The 21396-nt window shown below is 39.4% G+C and overlaps 1 protein-coding gene across 1 annotated transcript in view; it reads right to left on the bottom strand.

The window, feature by feature from the left end:
* HECW1 (HECT, C2 and WW domain containing E3 ubiquitin protein ligase 1) overlaps positions 1–21396 on the bottom strand; it is a 576869-nt gene that overhangs the window by 263094 nt on the left and 292379 nt on the right. The window contains exons 11-13 of the mRNA XM_090287382.1: positions 9231–9373; positions 7283–7404; positions 5004–5189 (exon numbers count right to left, since the gene is read on the bottom strand). Coding sequence (XP_090143508.1) covers positions 5004–5189; positions 7283–7404; positions 9231–9373 — 451 coding nt within the window. The remainder of the gene's footprint in view (positions 1–5003; positions 5190–7282; positions 7405–9230; positions 9374–21396) is intronic.

Raw genomic sequence — 21396 nt, 5'->3', positions numbered from 1 at the left:
ACCTGGCTCTGCCAGCAGGGCCAGCCTGATTTTCAGCCCCCAATCTTCTCAGGACTCCTCCGGGCACTGTAAAATCTATCTGCAAACCAGTTGCTGCCTGCAGAAGCCAAGCCAGCACTTGTGACTCCTGCCACATCTCCTCCAGGATTCACACCTGAAAAGTTGCTACAAAGCGGCCTCCTCTGTCTGCCCATGGCTACAAGGTTTAACCTCAGCCAGTGTCCAGTTGGCCATCCGGATGATTTCTCAGCAATTAATCAAAATTGCAGCTCAGTTCCAGGAGGTCAGCTTAGCCTCCACATTCACACCTTCTCATGGAATCCCTCCCAGATTTTGCTGGAAAGGGTGCCTACAGTGGGAGCAGTTTCCAGGCCTCCACACCACCCTGGCCTTTCTTTGCCCCAGTAGATCCCAGGTAATGAGCCAGTCCATGGGTGACCCTATATGGTGCGCCTAGTCACTGGGCTGGGGGCCAAGGCAAGTCCATTTAGAAAGTGCAGGCCTTGGTTTTTGCTCTCTTTGGCACTGTTCCCATGTTCCCATCCCTGTTTGCCCTATCTGAAAGCCACTCTACTCACTCTCTGCTCTGTGTTTGTACTCTAAGTTCATTCCATCATGGGAGAATACAGACAAGGCTGCTAACTATCCTGTGGCCATCTTCCTCCCTCAATCTATTTTTAAGAAATGACTTAATATATGTTTCATAACACAAAATTATATAATTAAAACATGACTTATTTTGTCTCTTTAATTTGTCAAATGTTTTTCTAATGCAACTTCATTTCTTTCATTTCCTTCTGTATATATATATATATATATTGGTTTCTTTACATTAATTGATATGATTATACTTGGCTGTTATGATCTATGATTATTGCATCTTTATCTTATTTGTTATAATTTTTAAATATTTTTTTATTTTTCAATTGCAGTTGACATAAAATATTATTTTGTATTAGTTTTAGGTGTATGTACGGCATAATGGTTAGACAATCATACTTTAGCAAGTGTTACCCCAATATTTCCAGTACCCAACTGGCACCATACATACTTATTGCAATATTACTCACTTTTCCCTATACTGTATTTTATATCCTGACTATTTTGTAACTACCAATGAGTACTTTTCAATCTCTTTCCTTTTTTAGCTTAGTTCCCCACTTCTCTCCCTTCTGGCAACCATCAATCTGTTCACTGTGTGTATGAATTTGTTTCTATTTTGCTTGTTCACTTATTTTGTTCTTTAGATTCTACATGAAAGTGAAATTATATGACATTTATCCTCCTCTGGCTGACTTATTTCACTTAACATAATACACTGTAGGTAATATTTTATTCCTTTTTATGACCAAGTAATATTCCATTATATATGTGTACCATTGCATTTTTATCCACTTGTCTATTGATAACTGCTTGGATTGCTTCCATATCTTGGTTATTGTAAATAATACTACAATGAATGTGCATATATTATTTCAAATTAGTGTTGTGGGTATATTCAGGTATATACCCAGAGGAGGAATTGCTGGGTCATGAGGCAGTCCCAGTTTTAATTTTTGAGAAACCTCAATACTCTTTTCCGTAGTGGTTGCACCAATCTGGATCCTCACCAACAGTGCACAAAGCTTCCCTTTTCTCTGCCTCCTAGCAGACACTTGATGTTTGTGGATTAATTTTTTAATAGTTTTTTTTAATTAATTAATTAATTATTTTTAGAGAGAGGGGAAGGGAAGGAGAAAGAGAGAGAGATAAGTATCAATGTGCAAGAATAAAACTATCAGTTGCCTCTCATACATCCCCAACTTGGGACCCAGCCTGCAACCCAGGCATATGCCCTGAAAGTAATTGAGCCAGTGACCTTTTGGTTCACAGGTCAGTGCTCAATTCACTGAACCACACCAGCCAGAGCTGTGTATTTATGATTTATTAATAATAGCCATTCTGAAGGTATAAAGTAAAATTTTATTCAGGTTTTAACTTTCATTACTCAGATGATTAGTGATGTTGAGCATCTTTTTTATGCATACTGGCCTCTGCCAATTTTTTTCTTTTTACTTAATTTATTGGGGTGATACTGGTAAACAATCAGAGAAGGAAAACTCTGACTCCAAAAAACCTCCGCTGCCTTGCGGCATACCTCTTCAGGGGAAAGGCTAAGGGAGTAAACCCCGACAGAAAATCCGGAGCCGGAGTCCCTAAGGCGGTTTGACGTTGTAGTCAACACCGGCAACTCCTGCGGCGCACCTGAAGCCAAGCTGTATTGACTCCGTCTTTCCCTTGGACCCTTCAGCTGCGAAGAGAAGGGGGGTCTGCTGCATGGGCAACAGCAGACCCTCCATATCACCCTGCCCAGGCTCTGTAGCTTCAGCTTCACTGGAGAGGACACTCCAGCGTCATCACAAGATGTCGATTCAACACGGGAGGAGACAGATACCGTGTCACTCCCGAGTTGGGCTGCACAGCCATTCTCGGCGGTGCAGATAGACTCTTAAGAAGCTACACCATCGTCTCTCGAGACGGACGGCTGCTGACGACGACTGGTAAACAAAAATTCAACAGGTTTCAGGTGCACAATTCTACAACACATTATCTGTACACTGTATTGTGTGTTCACCACCTCCAGTCAAGCCTCCTTTCATCACCATTTATCCCCCATACCCTCCTCCATCACTCTACTTCACCCCCTGCAATAATCACCACAATGTTGCTTTGTTTGGGAATTTTTTGGTGTTGAGTTGTATGAATTCTTTATAAAATTTTAAGTTTAACCCCTTATCAGATGTATCATTGATAAATATCTTCTCCCATTCAGTAGGCTTAATTTTCATTTAGATCATGGTTTCCTTCACTGTAAAATTTTTTTTTAGTTTGATGTAGCCCCCTTGGTTTATTTTTGTTTCCCTTGCCCATAAAGATACATTAGAAAAAACAGTGCTAAAACAAATGTCAGAGATTTTACTGCTTTTGTTTTAATCTGAGATATTTATGGTTATGAGTCTCACATTTAAGTTTTTAATCTATTCTGAATTTATGCTTATTTGTACATGGTGTAATAAGATGATCTAGTTTCATTTTTTTGCATGTATATGTCTAATTTTCCCAAACAGACTGTTCTTGCTTCATTGTCATACATTAATTGATTGTGTAAGTGTAGGTTCATTTCTGGGCTCTTTATTTTATTCCATTGATCTATGTGTCTCCTTTTATGTCAATATTATGCTATTTTGATTACTATTGTTTTATATCAGGTACTGTGATACCTCCAAGAACTTTGTTCTTTCTCAATATTGCTGTGGCAATTCAGGGTCTTTTGTGGCTCCATATGATTTTTTGGTTTATTTATTTGAGTTCTGTGAAAAATGGCAGTGGTATTTTGATAGAATTTGCATTGAATTTCTAGATTGCTTTAGGTAGTATGAACTTTTTAATGGGTGTAAAGTCTTCCTATACATAAGCACATCTTCACTGTCTCATAATTTTTTGAGTGCTGGTCTCTTACCTCTTTGGTAAAATTTATTTCTAGGTATTTTTTAATGCAATTGTAAATGGTATTTTTTCCCTTTTCTGATAGTTCATCATTGTGGTATAAAAATGTAACTGATTTCTGTATATTTATTTCATATCTTGCTACTATATTAAATTCATCTATAATTTCCAGTAGCTTATTTGCGGAACCTTTAGGGTTCCACATATACAGTATCACATCATCAGCAAATAATGACAGTTTTATTTCTTCTTTTCCAATTTAGATGTCTTTTGGCATCTTGGTTAAATAATAACTGCAAACACAGCCACACTACAGACCACTGAAATGAGGAAGGTGTACACCATCACTGATCCTTTTTATTTTCCACCCTGACACATCCCAGCAAGTATTCACAGTATAAATCACTGTCATTTTCTCAGTGGAGGTCACCTCCAGTAAATGAGAAGATCTAGGGAGAAGATTCTGACGATGGTGGCTTTTCTGCTACATAAGGAATCCTCCCACTCCCATCTAATCCCTCACTATAGAGTGCTTGTCATAGAAATTCCTTGTACTAATGGACTTGTATTAGTCGATACAATCTTTTTCTCACACAATCCAGAGAGTTCAGATGCTGAGGAATGCTAAGTGGTTTGTAGGAGAAGGGTTTGTAGCTTCCAGGGGACAATGACACCCATAAACTCACTTTGGGGAACTGTGGCTTTCAGATTCATAATCATAAAGGAAAGGGACCATGTAATTCAGTTTCCTATTGAGAGACAGGTCAGCTAGTGAAGGTTCTGATTCCTTTTACCCCCCAAAATGGAGGGGTTCTCTCTACCTAAGTTCACAAAAGATCACACAAGGACAATTCTTTAGTAAATTTTTGACCTGTTCTATAACTATATTGAGATGAGTAATAATAATTAAGAAAAAAACGTTCTTTAGCAAACTCAACTAGGCTTCTAAAACATTGCTGGAAAAAATAACTGGTTTTGGTTAAGGTCACACAAAGGCAAAATACAAGCCAGTTAACATGACATAGAGTCAATATCAATATGCCCCATCACTGTTTGCCAGGTTGTTTTAATGAGAACTGAAGACTTATTAGGGAAATCATAATGAGTAATCTAATGATGTCACTTTCATTTAACTAATAATTTCATTCCCTGAGAGTTAGCTGTCTAAGGAGACAAAACAATAGAAAGATCATTGAACAGAATCTGGTTTCAAGTTTCAAACCTAAATTTAAAGAGTTGAAGACACTAGTTCTCAAATGGAGAAGAATTTGGCCCATAGGGAGCATGTAGTAAGGTAAAAACTTGGTGGGAATGCTATTGGCCTCAGTGGGTAGAGGCCAAGGCTGCTGCTAAATATACTACAATACACAGGACAGAAACCCTGCTTGTAGCCAACAGCACATCTCAGACACATAGATTCTCCTCTCCTTATAAACCTCCCTCCCCACTTTTTCACTGTCTTCTCCTTCAAGGAAAGAGCCCCTCTGATGAAAGGGCCACTCAACAGTCACACTCACCTTTCCCAAATGGTCTGTTTTGACTTCCCAGCCCCGAGGCAATTCCAGCTGTGTGTCTGCAAACATGTTGATGAAATTCACCAAGTCCCGGTTGTGCTGGTAACGTTCGAAATTGTGTGCATCCCGCCGGACTTTCAGAATCATGTGCTTTAAGCAGGTGCTACTGGTGAAGACTCGGTAAGCATTCTGAGATGGGATCAGAGCCGGTTGGGGTAGGGAGTGGAAGATTAGGAAAAACACAAACCGAGAACACTGAGAAACTTAACATAATGTAATGTGATTTTTTCTACACAGCTATTTATTGTGAACCTTGAGGAGGTGGCCTCAGAAGCAGCAATCTTGCTCAAAAATTAATGAGCACCCAGTAACACACATGGACCTCCTTGTGATTCCTACCTACCTGCTACTCTACAGCCTTGGACACAGTCCACCTCTCATGCATCTCAAAACCTCCCTTCTCTTCTCCTTGCTCCTTCTCTCTCAGCAACTTGGCTCTCTTGAGTCTCTACCTCTTTGAACATCTCTCTTTTCTCTCTTCCATAGATTCTTCTCTGACTGCACAGGTCTGCCTTTCATCTGCCTACAACAGAGTATTAATTTAGGATTCCTGGGATTTAAGGCAGGACTTCAGAGGTCCATGACTCCTTTGATTCCTCTGTAGAAATGCTTGTGTGTGGAGGGGTTGGGGGATGAGAAAAACAAAAAGTTTCAGAAATTTCTAATTGTGTAGATGACAGTTCTATGGCACATGGGGATGCTGTGTGCATGTGATAAAAGAAAAAGTTGCTTGTAGCTAGAGCAAGCTGGTGCAGTGACTCCTGCTGGCTCAAGGCCCCCTGGTGCCCAGTGCTGAGAGAATCAATGTCTGGCACCCTTGTCTCCCTTCAGAATTCACCCTCACTCCACAGGAAAGCTGTTTGAATCTAACCACTAAATGTCCCAAGGGCTTCTCAAATACAATCTACTAAAAACTGATCTCTTCCTTCCCTGCCACAACTTTTTTTCACCTCATTAAACTACTGCACTTGCTTAATGGACTCACCACCTAATTCAGGTGCTCAAAGCAAAAAAACGACTCAGACTTCCTTGAGTTCTCATCTCCCATTCCCCTGCGAACACAGTGATTTCAAGCACTGTTATTGATTGCACACAGAAATGTCTCCTGAAATGAGTCATTCCTTTACATGAGGCCAGCCCCTTACTTAGCAGACCTTGATCATAATCTCACTTGAGCAACTGAATCAGCCTCTAGTCTTAACCCCTCAGTCTCTCTCACACACTTCTGCCAGAAAAATAGTTCATCAAATACCCCCGATCATGTCATTCCAATATGTAAGACTGCTGTTGGTTGTTGTAGATCCAGGCTCACTTTCATGTCTTATATGGTGTTTCCCTACTTTTTCCCCAGTCCTTCTTTCCATGTCTGCCCCTCACCACACTCCCACCACACCAGACCCAACACCAGGACCCTTCACAGTTGCTTCTTTTCTGTCTCTGCCTGGAACTTTTTCTCCAACCACTTTTAACCTTCAAGACTAAATTCAACAGTTGTCCCCTCAGGAATGCTCCCCAATATTTCATCTCCTGTGTTTGCAGAACATTTCAGTCCTCATTGAGGTCAGGCTGTGTCCTGTCAGGTTAAACTGGTCTTTTTGCATGTCTTTTGCTTAAATAAAGAAAGCTTTTGCTGTTAACGTGTCACTGTAATTTGTCTTGTGACTAGCACCTAGCTCTGTGCCTGAACTACACAAATTGCTTGTCAAAGGAAAGAATTAATAACTAGAGTGACATCTGTCATTGTTTTCTTGAGAACACAAAAAAAGAATTAAAAACTACGTATTTAAAAATCACCTCAAATTTAACTTAAGCATGATATTTAAAAAACTAATTGTATTAAAATGAAAGTTATTTATCCAGGAAAAATCTATTTAAAAATTTTATCAACAAAAGTGATTTTATAAAATGATTCAGGCTACAAAGGAATCTGTCAACTTCATAATCTTACCCTTTAAAATTTTAACAATAATAAAAACATTTCTTTCTAAAGCACTTTCACTGGCATTTGAGCCTAACAAAAACCTGTAGAGTAGACAGCATTTCCAAATCCAGCTTTTCTCCTTTAGGGAAGACTTGCAGAGTGAAAAGGGTGGACTGTTTTGTTTTGTTTTGCCTGGGTTAAAATGCTACTCTTTTTCATGTATCAAACAACTTGGCAAAATTGTGTTTTTGGTCATGATGGAAGCCAGGCTAGGCTCACTCTGCATTTTTGAAGCACTCACATAATTAGCATGCAGTACAGTGAAGAATTCAGGATTGGTGATAAACTTGACCGCTGGAGACTGCAGCAGCAGGGTAATTTTTTGTGAGTTCACTGGAGAAAATGACCCTTCTCTCCTCAGATCTGGAAAAAGTGAAGCAAAGCAACAAAATGCATTGGAATAAAGTCATTTCAAACATAGTACTTCTCTCTGCATATTAGCAGCACACACGCCTTCACTTATGTAGCTGAAGTGAACTATTGTTTTTAATAGTAATCTGACCAGGAATCAGGTGTCACAGTGATAAGACCAGGCATCACAGTGATCTGATCAGCAGTCATATCACTTCTTGTATGTCAGTTAAGGACCATTATTCCCTAGGAATGTTTCTGTATAATTTCAGTTAGCCTCAAGTCCTTGAATATTTTGTACTTTTTATGCAAATTACTTTTTTTTTACACATTCCTAATCATAGATATGGTAGATTGTTTGCAAAAAGGGCCACAGTTTTTCTCTCTCCCTGTATCCACAGCCATCTGCACGAGATTTTACAGCTTCTCCACTTGTTGAATAGAGATAGCCATGTGTTTTGCATTAACCAGCAGAATTTGGCAGAGGTTCAGAGCCAGGGTTTCAAGAAGTCTGTGTGTCCCCACTCTCACTCAGAGCTCTGCCACCACCATGAGAATAAACCTGGGTTAGCCTGGTGCAAGATGAGAAGCCATGGAGAACAGGGACAAATTGCCCCAGCTGAGGCCCTCTCAGGGCACACTGACCATGGATGATTCAACAACTGACCAAGGATGCACAGGTGAGCCCACTGACATTTGAGGAAGCACCTAGCTGAACTCTGCTAAAATTGCCTACCTGGAGGACCATTGATAAGTGTATGACTGTGAATTTAAGCTACTAACCTTTGGGATGGTTTGTTACACAGAAAATGCCAACGAGATCTGGTACAAACCCAGAAAAAAATTTTCTGCTCCTTTATTCCTCATGGTTTTAATTCCTCAACTACTTTGCCACATCTCTCTCAGTAGGTTAAACAAAGAAATTAAAAATAGAAAATCTTAAACTAGTCAGTTTAGTTAGTATATCTGGTAAAATAAATTAAATGAAGGTAATTAAAATTGTTGGTACAACTGTGTACATGTATGTGAAAACATCCACTATTTTTCATTGTTATAGAGAACTGAGACCTGGAAGGACTGGAAATACATGCTTGTTTGCTAGACTATTTTCTGAGCCTTCATTTTGCAAATAAATTTTTTCTCACTTAACTCAATTTTAGAAAGTGGATTGTTAGTACATCACTGTGATCCTCTTATGTCATTATAGGTATAAGAAGTGAAAGCCAGCTTCCTATGCCAGACCCCTGGTGGATACCTACAATATCTGTTAAAAAAGATCTTGGGTGGTGTGCATAACCATAGCTTGCTGGAAAATGTCTTTATTCTAAGGTTTCTCCCTCAAGGGGAGTTTTGTTTTATTCCAATAGCAAACAACTAATTATTCCTATTCATAATATTGTTGTACAGCTCCTTTGAAGGAGACCATAAATTTTTATTGTGTTTTATTTATAAGTAAAAAAATCCTTACACTACAACAAATAAATTAATCTAACTAGAAATGATTAAGCCACTGAAAAAAATGCCTTTATGTACAAGTACCATAGCAAACCCAACGCTGAGTCCCCAGACTTCATCAATATCTTATCTCCAGACCCCAAGCCATGGTGTTGACATTCTCTTTATGTGAATCTGTTTCTCATTTAGTTCTCAGTAGGAAACTTCTGTCTACTTTGTTGGTGCCTTGCCTCTTTCTTCTCTGCCTTGACCTCCACCCATTCCATTGCTTTCTTTCCCCAAAGGAACAGCACCATACTACAAGGTTGGGCAAGGGGCACACACACTCTGTCACACAGCCACTGGATGCCACCTCAGAAGTCTATGGACCCCTCTCCCCATACCTAAGCTTAACTGAGAAGATTCAGTCTCTGAGTCACTCTGACCACCTCCTCCGTCACTTCCTGTTGGAACTTGCTCACAACTTTGGCTACCAGAATCTTCTTCAAGCCTCTCTGTTGCAATGGTTCGTTGAATATTTTGATACCTTTGCATGAGAAAATGGAAAGACAAGAGTTAACTTTTGTTTGTTGACTTGTTGGGGGATGCTGCTTTGCAACAGATAACTGGACAAATATATAAAAATTCTCTTGAACATCAGGGAGAAGATGCTTAAAATTCCTACAAAAGAGCCAAAACAATTTACAATACAAATGTTTCTGGATGATTTGACCTCTTTTTGTTTTGTGACATATGGTAAGTTCCAAGTATGGTGACTTTTAAAAAACCAACATTAACAACAACATATCATAAAAACGATTAACCTAAACCCTGCATCAAACAAAATCTGGCTAAGTCTAAAATAAGGCCATAGAAAGTAACTTAAAATGTTACAATTAAGATATCAAATTGTCTTTACATTACTGTAATGTCTATAATCTGGAATAGCTCTACTCACTTATTTTTCACTTCAGAGGAAACTCATACGACTGGCAGGGATAGTGGAAATAAAAGCATGTTGACAGGAAAATAAATGTTTTGGCAGACAAATGTTTTATGCTTATTTAAAGGCTCATTTTATTTTTCTTTGCAATTTGGGTATTTAGTAAGTTGGTCAACCAGTCAATCACCTTACCAGGTACCTACCAAATATCTACTAACTCTTCCAATATGCCCAGGATCTGTGTTGGACTTCCAAATCAAAGAGAGAACTAGAATATGATAATTGCACTTTGATCACACACAGTCAAAATGGAGCTCTAAGTAAACCATAACCCTAGCTATGTGGAAAAGCTGCCCTAGACATATAAAAGGTGTGTTAACACAGATGAAGAAACACCTACAGTATATCTATTTTGAAACAAGAGTATGATGTTTCGAGGAAGCTTGCAGAGAAAAATATAGAGAAAATAACATGCTCACAGTTCACCCTTGGAGAACTCTGAGAAGCTTGGTGGTGGCATCAGGACATGTGGACCTCAGCAGAGCTAGGAGATCAGCTGAGGGGAGGCAGAGGGCACCGACCTGTTTGCCCCCAGCAGCAGTTTGAATGTTCTCTAGGCACTAGTTCTCCAACTTGAGCTGTATCAGAATCACCTGCAGGGGGCGTTTGAAAACACAGACTCCAGGGCCCCACTCCCTAAGTGTCTCTGATTCAGTAGGTCTGGGTGGAGGAGACAAGACTTTGCATTTCTAACAAGTTCTTTGGTGATACTGATGCTGCTGGTTCAGGGACAAACTTTGAGAATGACTGCTGTAGAAGTTATATAGCTGCTAAAAAAGACAGGTTCAGCTGTCTGAGAATGACATTCCCCATCTGTGTGAAGAATGCCCAGGGAGAAGAGCCTAGAGCTGGGCAGAGAAGTTGAAGACTACTACACCAGTTGGGCTGAAGATGCTAAAGACGGGGACCCAGGCAGGGCTGGTAGATCATGTTGGCTTTCTAAGCCTGCTGCTGAGGGAGAGGAATAGTCACATGCTATAGGGATAATCAGGTCACCACTATTGTGCACAATACTGTGCATAGAAATTTCCTAAATCTCTCTGACCTTGATAGCCTACTTTGCCTAATTCACATTATATCTTTAGGCAGATGTCTAGCTGTGTCATTTGTCTCTGCTCTGCTTTACTTCTTTCGATCTGAGCAGCCTCCCTTCTCCCTCCCCACATGACCTTTATTTTGGCTAATATCTCTCAGCCTACCAAGGTACATGACTAAGATTCAGCTTTCCAAATTCAAGAAATACTTAATAGCAGAGTTTGTAATAATTTTACATGTAGATTCAGTAGGATTTATGTCTGACTGGATATGGAGGTTGAAGAAGAAGGAAGGGACAATTGTGAAGTTTAAGATTCCTGCTTAGACCAAGCAGACAGAGGTGCCAACAATTAAAAAAAGAAAAGAGCATACAGCCCTGGCTGGTGTGGCTCAGTGGATTGAGCATCGGCCTGCGAACCGAGTGTCGCTGGTTCGATTTCCAGTCAAGGCACAGAACTAGGCTACATGTCAGGTCCCCAGTTGGGGGTGCTTGAGAGGCAACCACACAGTGATGTTTCTCTCCCTCTCTTTCTCTTTTCCCCTCTCCCTAAAAATACATAAATAAACAAACAGATAAATAAATTATAAAAAAATAAAAAGTAAAATAATTTTTTTTTTAAAAGAGCATACAGGAGGATGGGTAGGTAGGGAAGGAATATTTTCATGTGGATTTGGACACATTGACTTGGAGGTTCTTAAGGTCATATAAGTGACAATAGCCAGGAGAAAGTTTCTATATAATGTTGTGCTCAGGAAAGAGATATGGGGGTGGAGAGTAGTGTGAAGAGAAAGAGGAGGGCCAGAGTCTAGGTAGCAGTATCTAACCAAGTCTCCAAGTGCAATCCAAGATGGAGGCAAGAGGGACACACCATTACACAGACAGGTCTGCTGTGGGCTTTGTTTAAAATCAGTGACCTCTTTCCTTGACCTTAAAAAGAAGTTTTTTCCTCAGGTTTGGCCTCCAGACCACTTGCAAGAAAATCATCTGGATGATTTTTATACTTATAGAAATTCAGGCAAAATCAAAACTTGCATTTCTAACAAGTTATTTGTGTAGTATTATTTACATGTAGGTGTGATAATCACTGGTCTGGAGCTTTCTTTGTTTTGTTTCATGTCACTCACTCTTGACACCTGGCAGAATGCACCATTGCCTACAGCAGTTATGGTGAGGCATTCCTGAGAATTCCACTTATAAGAAAATGTGGAAGGAGTCAGGGATGAGCACAGACTTAGAGAAAAATACTTGTGTTTATTTACCACCTCTAGATGTCTGTGGTAGGGAAGTTGTGGGGAAGGTAGATGCCTGTCTGTGATGTTCTTCTGGAACTCAGGGAGTACATGGTAGGAGGTACAAAGCGGGCCAGCAAGGAGTTGCCTAAGTGACTAACATTGGTCAGAGGGAGAAATGGAGCCCATCAAAGACCAAGGAAGCTACTGTCAGGAGGATCCCTTAAATGTCTCATGACAACTTTCATTTTCCAAAATTAACTCAACAATATTTTAGTCCCACATGCTCTTCCAGAACCTTACCACTCTATTAACAGATGGTTTATAAAACCGGGAAGGTTTTATGGTTACTTTGACTAATAGAAGATAATGTAAATGACAGGTTGTGATGAAACATAGTGGCCACACTGTGAAGAAACCAAGGCCACAGGTAAAGTCCATGTGTGATTGCTCTGGCTGACCAAACCAACAGCCAGCATCAGCCTCCATATCTGTGAATTTCCAGCCCAAGCCACCCTCTGATTGCAACCATGAGATGTCCCAAGAGAACCACCTTGCTAAATCTAGTCAAGCATGAGAATCATGAAAAAAAATTATAATGATGATGATAATAATAATGACAAAAATAAGTTATTGTTATTTTATGCCACTAAGTTTGGGGTAGTTTGTTACTCAGCAATAAATACCTGGAACAGGGCTTAGACAAATTTCAGTTGCAGTCTCTCTTCTTTCAAAAAGTGCAGTGGCCACAGAGGACAATTTTTATTAGTAAATATTATTTAATGAAGAAAATGTTAGCAATTTCAACACCTGTTTCATATGTCCTAAGCTGAACCTTAGTTACCTCACCCCTTACTGAGTCAACATTCTCAAATTCCAGGTATGAGACCACCTCTTGATCTTTGCTGAAGTGCAGGGCCATCTTGGGGAAACATGACACACAGGGTGTGTGAAGGGGTCACTCAGCAAGGGCAGAACTACAGGTTCAGAGGCTCACTTTGTTATATAGAGGAGAGAATTTCCCTTCACTATCCTTCCTCACTTTTTTGCAGCAAGAGGTTAAATATTTACATTGTTGAAAGAGTCCATAAAAAATAGGAAGAAAGTAAGCTGGAATATCTAATTTGTAAATGGACACACACACACACAAATTAAACAAAACAAAGAAGAAAAAAGAACTTTCCAAAACCAAGGCAAACCAAACAAAAACAAACAAAAAAACAAGCCTAAGAACAGATAATTCTCATTGGAGGAGCTATAATTGGTAAAATAAATAAATAAAAATAAAATAAAATAATATAAAATACACAACAAAAAACTAACTCATGGGAACAAAAATAGAACCTTCCTTCAAGAAGTGAAATGTAAGAATGACCAAAAATGTCAGCAGCACCTCTTAAGTCGGCAAAAACCCACAAAAAGATAAGATGGACTTACACCCAAGATTACTCTATGCAGCAAAGCTATCATTTAGAATCTAAGGACAGGTAAAGAGCTTACCAGATAAGAAAAAGCTAAAGGAGTTCATCACCAGCAAACCAGTATTACATGAAATGCTAAAGGATATTCTTGAAGAAGAAGAAGAAGAAGAAGAAGAAGAAGAAGAAGAAGAAGAAGAAGAAGAAGAAGAAAGAAGAAGAAGAAGAAGAAGAAGAAGAAGAAGAAGAAGAAGAAGAAGAAGGAGGAGGAGGAGGAGGAGGAGGAGGAGGAGGAGGAGGAGGAGGAGGAGGAGGAGGAGGAGGGGAAGAAGAAGAAGAAGAAGGAGAAGAAGAAATTATTTTAAAATATAGCAATAAAATGGCAATAAATACATATCTATAAAAAATTAAATCTAGAAATCAAAATAATGAACAAGCAGAATAGAAACAGACTCATAGATAAAGAGAACATTTTGATGGTTGCTAGATAGGAAGAGTGTTGGGGAAGTGGATAAAAAAAGTGAAGTGATTTAGAATATAAATTAGTAGTTACAGAATAGTCATGGGGATGTGAAAAAATAACATAGGAAGTATACTCAATAATATTCTAATAATTATGAATGGCATCAAATGGATATGAGATTTATCAGGATGATCTCTTAATACATTTTATAATGTCTAATCACTGGGGTGTACACCTGAAACTAATATAATAGGATGTCAACTGTAACTGAAAAAAATTTTAAATTATTAAAAAATAAAATAAAACTTTTATCCACTAAAAAAATGAGGTGGAAGTAAAGCTGCTGTTGCTGGCAGAGTTAACCACAAAATCACTTTAGAAAACATTAGGGATCATTATCAAATATTAAAACCATGCATATCTCCCCCGGTCTACTCTTTTGGGAATAGAACCCTAAGGAAACATTCTACTACATGACAATCTTAATATTTAACAGTCCCAAAAATCATGCAGGACTTCTAGTAAGATGAAGATGTAAGTAGACAAACTTGGTATCCTCACACAACTATAGAAGGAATTACAACTGGATCTCAAAAATAAATTAAAAATGACAACCAAGGACTTAAAGAAGACATATTCATCCAGATGGGTAGGAGGGATGGAGTTGCAGTGACAGGGCAGAGAGGTGGTGTGGCTCAGAGAAGCAGCAGTGACAGCAGTGACGGAACGGATGGTCCCACATTCACATGTGGTGCATAAAATCAGGAGGGATACCCTGGAAGTGAGTGATCCCAGCCCCAGGCCAGACTGCATAGCCCAGGGTTCCAGCACTGGTCAGATAAAACCCCATTACCTCTGGCTCTAAAAGCCAATGAGGAAGATGGAAAAAATTGCCATATTTTTGATGCTTAAGAGGCCCAAAAGGCCTTAGAACATATGCAGATTCCATGGCAGCAGCTGAAAGGATGCCAAACACAAGAAGTAGGTGAAGTGACTGGAAACAGGGCAAGTGTCAGGCAATGGGTCTGTCCCCACTCCAAGGCCCCAACCACACACAGAGCCACAAAATGGTGAAGCAGGTTGTCCTACCCTGCTAACTACCTAGGCTCTGCCCCACCTAATTTACAGGTGCATTTGTTACATAGGCCATGCTACTAAGACAGGGAGTAAAAGAAGCTATACCTAATGCATAGAAACAAACACAGGGAGGCTGCCAAATTGAGGAGGCAAAGAAATATGGCCAAGATGAAAGAACATAACAAAACCCCAGAAAATGAACTAAACAAAACAGAGATAGCAGTTTATCAGATTCAGAATTCAAAACACTGGTGATAAGGATGTTCAGAGAACTCAAAGTATGGCAAAAAATAATGAAAGAAGTGAAGGTGACACAAAGTGAAATAAAGAAAAATATATAGGGAACCAACAGTGAAGGGAGGGAAGTGAGGATTCAAATCAATGATTTGGAACAAAAAGAAGAAATAAGCAATCAACCAAAACAGAGAGAAGAAACAAGAACACAAAAAAAAAAAATTTTTAAATGAGAAGTTTAGGAACCTCTGGGACAACTTTAAACATCTGAATCATAGGGGTGCCAGAAGGAGAAGAGGAAGAGCAAGAAACTGAAAAATTAATTGAAAAAAGTAATGAAAGAAAACTGCACTTATTTGGCAAAGAAAATAGACATACAAGTCCAGGAAGCACAGAATCCCAAACAAGTTGAAACCAAAGAGAACCACACAAAGACAATCATAATTAAAATGACAAAAGTTAAAGATAAAGAGAGAAACTTAAAAGCACCAAGAGAAAAGCAAAAAGTTAGCTACAAGGCTATCAGCTGTTTCTCAAAAGAAACCTTGCAGACAAAAAGGGGCTGGCAATAAGTATTCAAAATGAAGAAAAGCAGGACCTACAACCTCAATTGCTCTATTCAGCAAAGCTATCATTTAGAATGGAAGGGCAAATAAAGTGCTTCCCAGAGAAGGTAAAGCTATAGAAATTCATCAAGACTCAAAAACATTCAAATGCATGGAGAATGAATAACCTTCAATTAAATAATGAATGGGTTAACAAAGAGATCAAGGAAGAAATCAGAAAGTCTTTGGAAAATGAACACAGAACAATCCAAAAGCATGGGAGACAGTGAAGGTAATCCTGAGAGGGACGTTCATAGCAATAGAGCCCTACCTAAAAATGAGAAAAATCTCAAACAAACAATCTACCTATATATCTACAAGAACTACAGCAACAACAATAAAAGAAAGCCCAAAGCAAGTACAAAAAGGGAGATGATCAAATCAGAGCAGAATTAAATGACATAAAGATTAAAATAACAATAGAAAAGATATATAAGTCCAGAATCTGGTTCTTTGAAAAGAAAAACAAAATTGGCAAGCCTCTAACCACATTCATCAAGGAAAAAAAAAAGAGGACTCAAATATATAAAATTAGAAATGAAAGAGGAGAAATTATAATCAATACCACAGAAATACAAAGGGTTGTAATAAATTAATACAAACAACTATCTCCCAAGAAATCTGACAACCTGGGCAAAATAGACACATTTCTAGAAATGTATAATCTTCCAAAATTGAATCAAGAAGCAGACAGCCTGAATCGTCGTCGGCAGCCGTCCGTCTCGAGAGACGATGGTGTAGCTTCTTAAGAGTCTATCTGCACCGCCGAGAATGGCTGCGTAGTCCGACTCGGGAGTGACACGGTATCTGTCTCCTCCCGTGTTGAATCGACATCTTGCAATGACGCTGGAGTGTCCTCTCCAGTGAAGCTGAAGCTACAGAGCCTGGGCAGGGTGATATGGAGGGTCTGCTGTTGCCCATGCAGCAGACCCCCCCCTCTCTTCGCAGCTGAAGGGTCCAAGGGAAAGACGGAGTCAATACAGCTTGGCTTCAGGTGCGCCGCAGGAGTTGCCGGTGTTGACTACAACGTCAAACCGCCTTAGGGACTCCGGCTCCGGATTTTCTGTCGGGGTTTACTCCCTTAGCCTTTCCCCTGAAGAGGTATGCCGCAAGGCAGCGGAGGTTTTTTGGAGTCAGAGTTTTCCTTCTCTGGTGTGCCCTGACAGCCTGAATAGACCAATAAAAACTAGTTAAATTGGGAGTCCGAAGATGGCGGCAGAGTAGGTAGCAGTGTTGTCTGCTTGCTCTCATCACAGAAAGGCTTGAAATACAAACACGGAGACAAGTGAATGATTGCAGATTTCAGATAGCACGAGCAGGGAAGGGAGTGTGGGAGCGGAGTGGAAAAGGGAAGGAGGTTCGCCCACGCTCTCAAGGGGAGTCGCTGGGCCCCCCAGCTTGGTGCTGCTGCTTCACCGCACCCCAAAGGGGCAGCTGCAGACCAGCTCATTGGCCGAGATCTGCTTGGAAACTGCTGCTTACCATAGGTGCTGGGACAAGCGGAGTCCCGGAGGGAGACAATAGGAAGGTTTCCTTGAAACAGCCCAAAGTGTGGGAGGACAGCGAGTGGCCCAGACCGTGGGAAGCTGTATGAACTGAGTCGAGGTGGGGACCCCCTGGGCTGGCAATCCTGCACCCTGGGCACGTGCATCACGGCACCACTAAACAAAAAGGAGTGGAACTAAGCCAGAGAGAGGGGCTCATACAGGAGAGCTGCAGTGGAAACGCAGACTCAGTGGGGACCCCAGGCAGGAAAGCAGTGTGCACAGGTGAACAGTGAGACACTGTCAGCCAGGGACCGATGCAGCCCTGTGCTGCTGCTTGGAGCACAGAGACTTCTTGGGAAGAGGAGCAAAAACAGGACCCAAGGCTGGGCTGGAACTAGGGACATGTGCACTGGCTTGCCAGCAGAACAACTTTGCTAGAGAACCCAGAGGATTGCTGGAGGGTGCCGCAGGACAAGTGGGGAGAGACCCAACTCAGTGCAGCTCACAGCAGAAAGTTGCAGCAGGATAGCCCTGGCTGCTGTGGCTCAGTGGATTAAGCATCGACCTGTGAGCCACGTGTCGCTGGTTCGATTCCCAGTCAGGGCACATGACTAGGTTGCACGTCAGGTCCCCTAGTTGGGGGTGCAAGTGAGAGGCAACCACACAGTAATGTTTCTCTCCCTCTCTCTTTTTCCTTTCCCCTATCTCTAAAAAAATAAAGAGACAAACAAACAAATAAATAAATTAAAAAGAAATTGAAAAAAAAAAAAAAGAAAGTTGCAGCAGGACCACAAATGAGAGTAGAGCAGCCACAGAAACCAGCCAGATATCCTCACAGTCAGCCAGAAAGAAAAAATTTGAAACTCATGGAGTTTTGACTAGGTATGGATTCAGAAAAAGAAGACCACGCACAAAGGTTGACCTGAGTAAAAACTTTATTTTTATTTTTATTTTCCTTCTCTTTTATTCCTCTTCCTTTTTATTTTATTTTATTTCATTTTTTCTTCCTTTTTTTTAACTCTTTCTTTAATCTGTTTCCTACCTTCTCTCCCTCCTATCCTTCTTCTTTAATTTTTGTTTGTTAGTCTGTTTTCTTTAGCCTCCCTTTCACACTAAACAGATAGTATATAACTGTTCAATAAACCTAATACTATACACTTCCACTTTCTCACTTCATTCTGCATTCTTCCCACTCTTTTTTAACATACAATGTAAATATTACTGTCTTGCATAGCCTTGACCCTACTTGCTACTATTATTATCCTATCATCTTCCCTCTCAAAAATCATTTTCCTTTTATTTAAAACAACACTTATCTGTTTCTCTTATAGTATAATAGTATTAAGCTCTCTATATTTGTATTAATACTGGCTCATCTACTGCTGATAGTGGGATTGTGGGTGGGGGATATTTTTGAGGGTGTGGGTTTCTTGCCTGGGTTGTGTGTTTATGTTTTAACAGCATCTCCACAAAATAATTCAAGACAAGGTGGGCAGAGTGACCCTCAATCAACTAGCCAGAGAGAAGGATCCACCAAAGAGTAACTGAAATAGAACCAGACAGCTTAAACAAATGGCATAAAGGGCATCCTAAGAGCATCAGGCTCAGGAGATCAAAAATACTGCACCACTGAATCCCCCATGTCTCCTATAAAGAATCTCATACCACAAAGGTGGAAAATCAAAGCAGACAAATTAAGGTGAACCCAAAAAGGCCCACTCCAAGGCACATTATAATTAAAATGGCAGCATTCAAAGATAAAGTGAGAATCCTAAAAGCAGCAAGAGAAAAACAGCAAATAACATACAAGGAAGCTCCAATATGGCTATCAACCGATTTCTCAACAGAAACACTACAAACCAGAAGGCAATGGTCAAAAACATTTTAAGCAATAAAAAACAAAGGTCTACAACCAAGATTACTCAATGCAGCAAGGCTCTCATTCAAAATACAAGGTGAAATAAGGAGTTTCTCAGACAAAGGAAGACTATAAGAATACATGTCCACCAAACCAGCATTGCAAGAGATGCTAAAGGAAATAGTGTAAGAAAAAGAAGAAGAAAAAACGTGAGAGGAACACAGGTACAAAGGGAAATAAATAAATACCTGTCAATAATAACCTTAAATGTAAATGGATTAAATGCTCCAATTAAAAGACATAGGGTAGCGGAATGGATATTAAAATATGACCCACATATATGCTGTCTACAAGAGAAACCTCAGAACATAATATTTACACAGACTGAAAGTGAAGGAATGAAAAAAAGTATATCAAGCAAATGAACATGAAAAAAAAGCTGGGGTAGGAATCCTTATATCAGACAAAACAGATTTCACAGCAAAAGCCATAAAAAGAGAAGAAGGGGGACATTTCATTATACTTAAGAGAAGATGTAACCCTGGTAAACATATATGCACCCAACATAGGAGCACCCAAATATATAAGGGAAATACTAGAAGACTACAAGAAGGATATTAACAGCAACACACTCATAGAAGGGGACTTTAACACTCCATTATCAACAATAGACAGATCTTCAAAGCAAAGAAACACCAAGGATATTGAGGCATTGAACAACACACTATAAACCAAATGGACTTAACAGATATATGTAAAACTTTTCACCGCAAGGAAGCAAAATATACATTCTTTTCAAATGCATATAGAACATTTTCAAAGATAGACCACATTTTAGGACACAAAACAAGCCTCAATATATTTAAGAAAATTGAAATTTCATCAAGAATCTCTTCAGATCACAATGCCTTGAAACTAGAAATCAACCTCAAGGAAAAAAAATCAAAGACATCCAGACTCATGTAGAATGAATAACATGGTATTAAATAAAGAATGGGTTAACAATGACATCAAGAAGTCAAGAAGTTTCTGGAAACTAATGATATGAACATACAACAACCTGAAACCTAGGGAACACAGCAAAAGCAGTCCTGAGAGGAAAGTTCATGGCAATACAGGTCTACCTAAAAAGGATAGAAGAATCTCAAATAAAAAATCTAACCCTACAGGGAAAAGAACTAAAATGACAACAACAAACAAAGCCCAGGGCGAGTAGAAGGAAGGAAATTATCAAGATCAAAGCAGAATTAAATGACATAGAGACTAAACAATTCAAAAGATCAACAAAAGTAAGAGCTGGTTCTTTGAAAAAATAAACAAAATCGACAAGTCTTTCACCAGGATCATCAAGAAAAAAGAGAGAGGACCGAAATAAAGAAAATCAGAAATGAAAGAGGGGAAATCACGACTGATACCACAGAAATACAAACGATTGTAAGAAATTACTACAAACAACTGTATGGCAAGAAATTTGAAAACCTATATGAAATGGACAAATTTCTAGTAACATATAATCCTCCAAAACTGAATCAAGAAGAAGTAGAAAGCCCGAACAGACTGATAACAAAGGATGAAATTAAAACAGCAATCAAAAATCTCATAGTACACAAAAGCCTTGGACAAGATGGCTTCACAGGTGAATTTTAAAAACATTTATGGAAGAACTAACTCCTACCCTTCTCAAACTATTCAGAAAAATCCAAGAAGAGGAAAAAATTTCAAAATCTTTCCATGAAGCCAGTATTACCCTAATACCCAAACGAGGTCAAGACACAACAAAGAAAGAAAACTACAGGCCAATATCACTGATGAACATAGATGCTAAAATCCTCAACAAAATATTGGCAAACAGGATCCAGCAACACATTAAAAAGATCATACACCAGAATCAAGTGGGATTCATCCCAGGGTTGCAAGTATGGTTTAGTATTTCAATTCAATAAATGTAATACACCACCTAAACAAAATGAAAGACAAAAATCACACAATCATATCAATAGATGCAGAAAAAGCATTTGATAAAATACAACACCCATTTATGATAAAAACACCTAGCAAAATGGGAGTAGAGGGAGCATACTTCAACATAATTAAGGCTATATACATTAAATCTGAAGCCAACATCATACTCAATGGACAAAATCTGAAAGCATTCCCCCT

The sequence above is a fragment of the Furipterus horrens genome, unplaced genomic scaffold (assembly GCF_987537825.1).
Source record: "Furipterus horrens unplaced genomic scaffold, mFurHor1.1.pri manual_scaffold_9, whole genome shotgun sequence".
Classification (NCBI taxonomy): domain Eukaryota; kingdom Metazoa; phylum Chordata; class Mammalia; order Chiroptera; family Furipteridae; genus Furipterus; species Furipterus horrens.
This window is presented reverse-complemented; position numbering and strand designations above follow the sequence as displayed.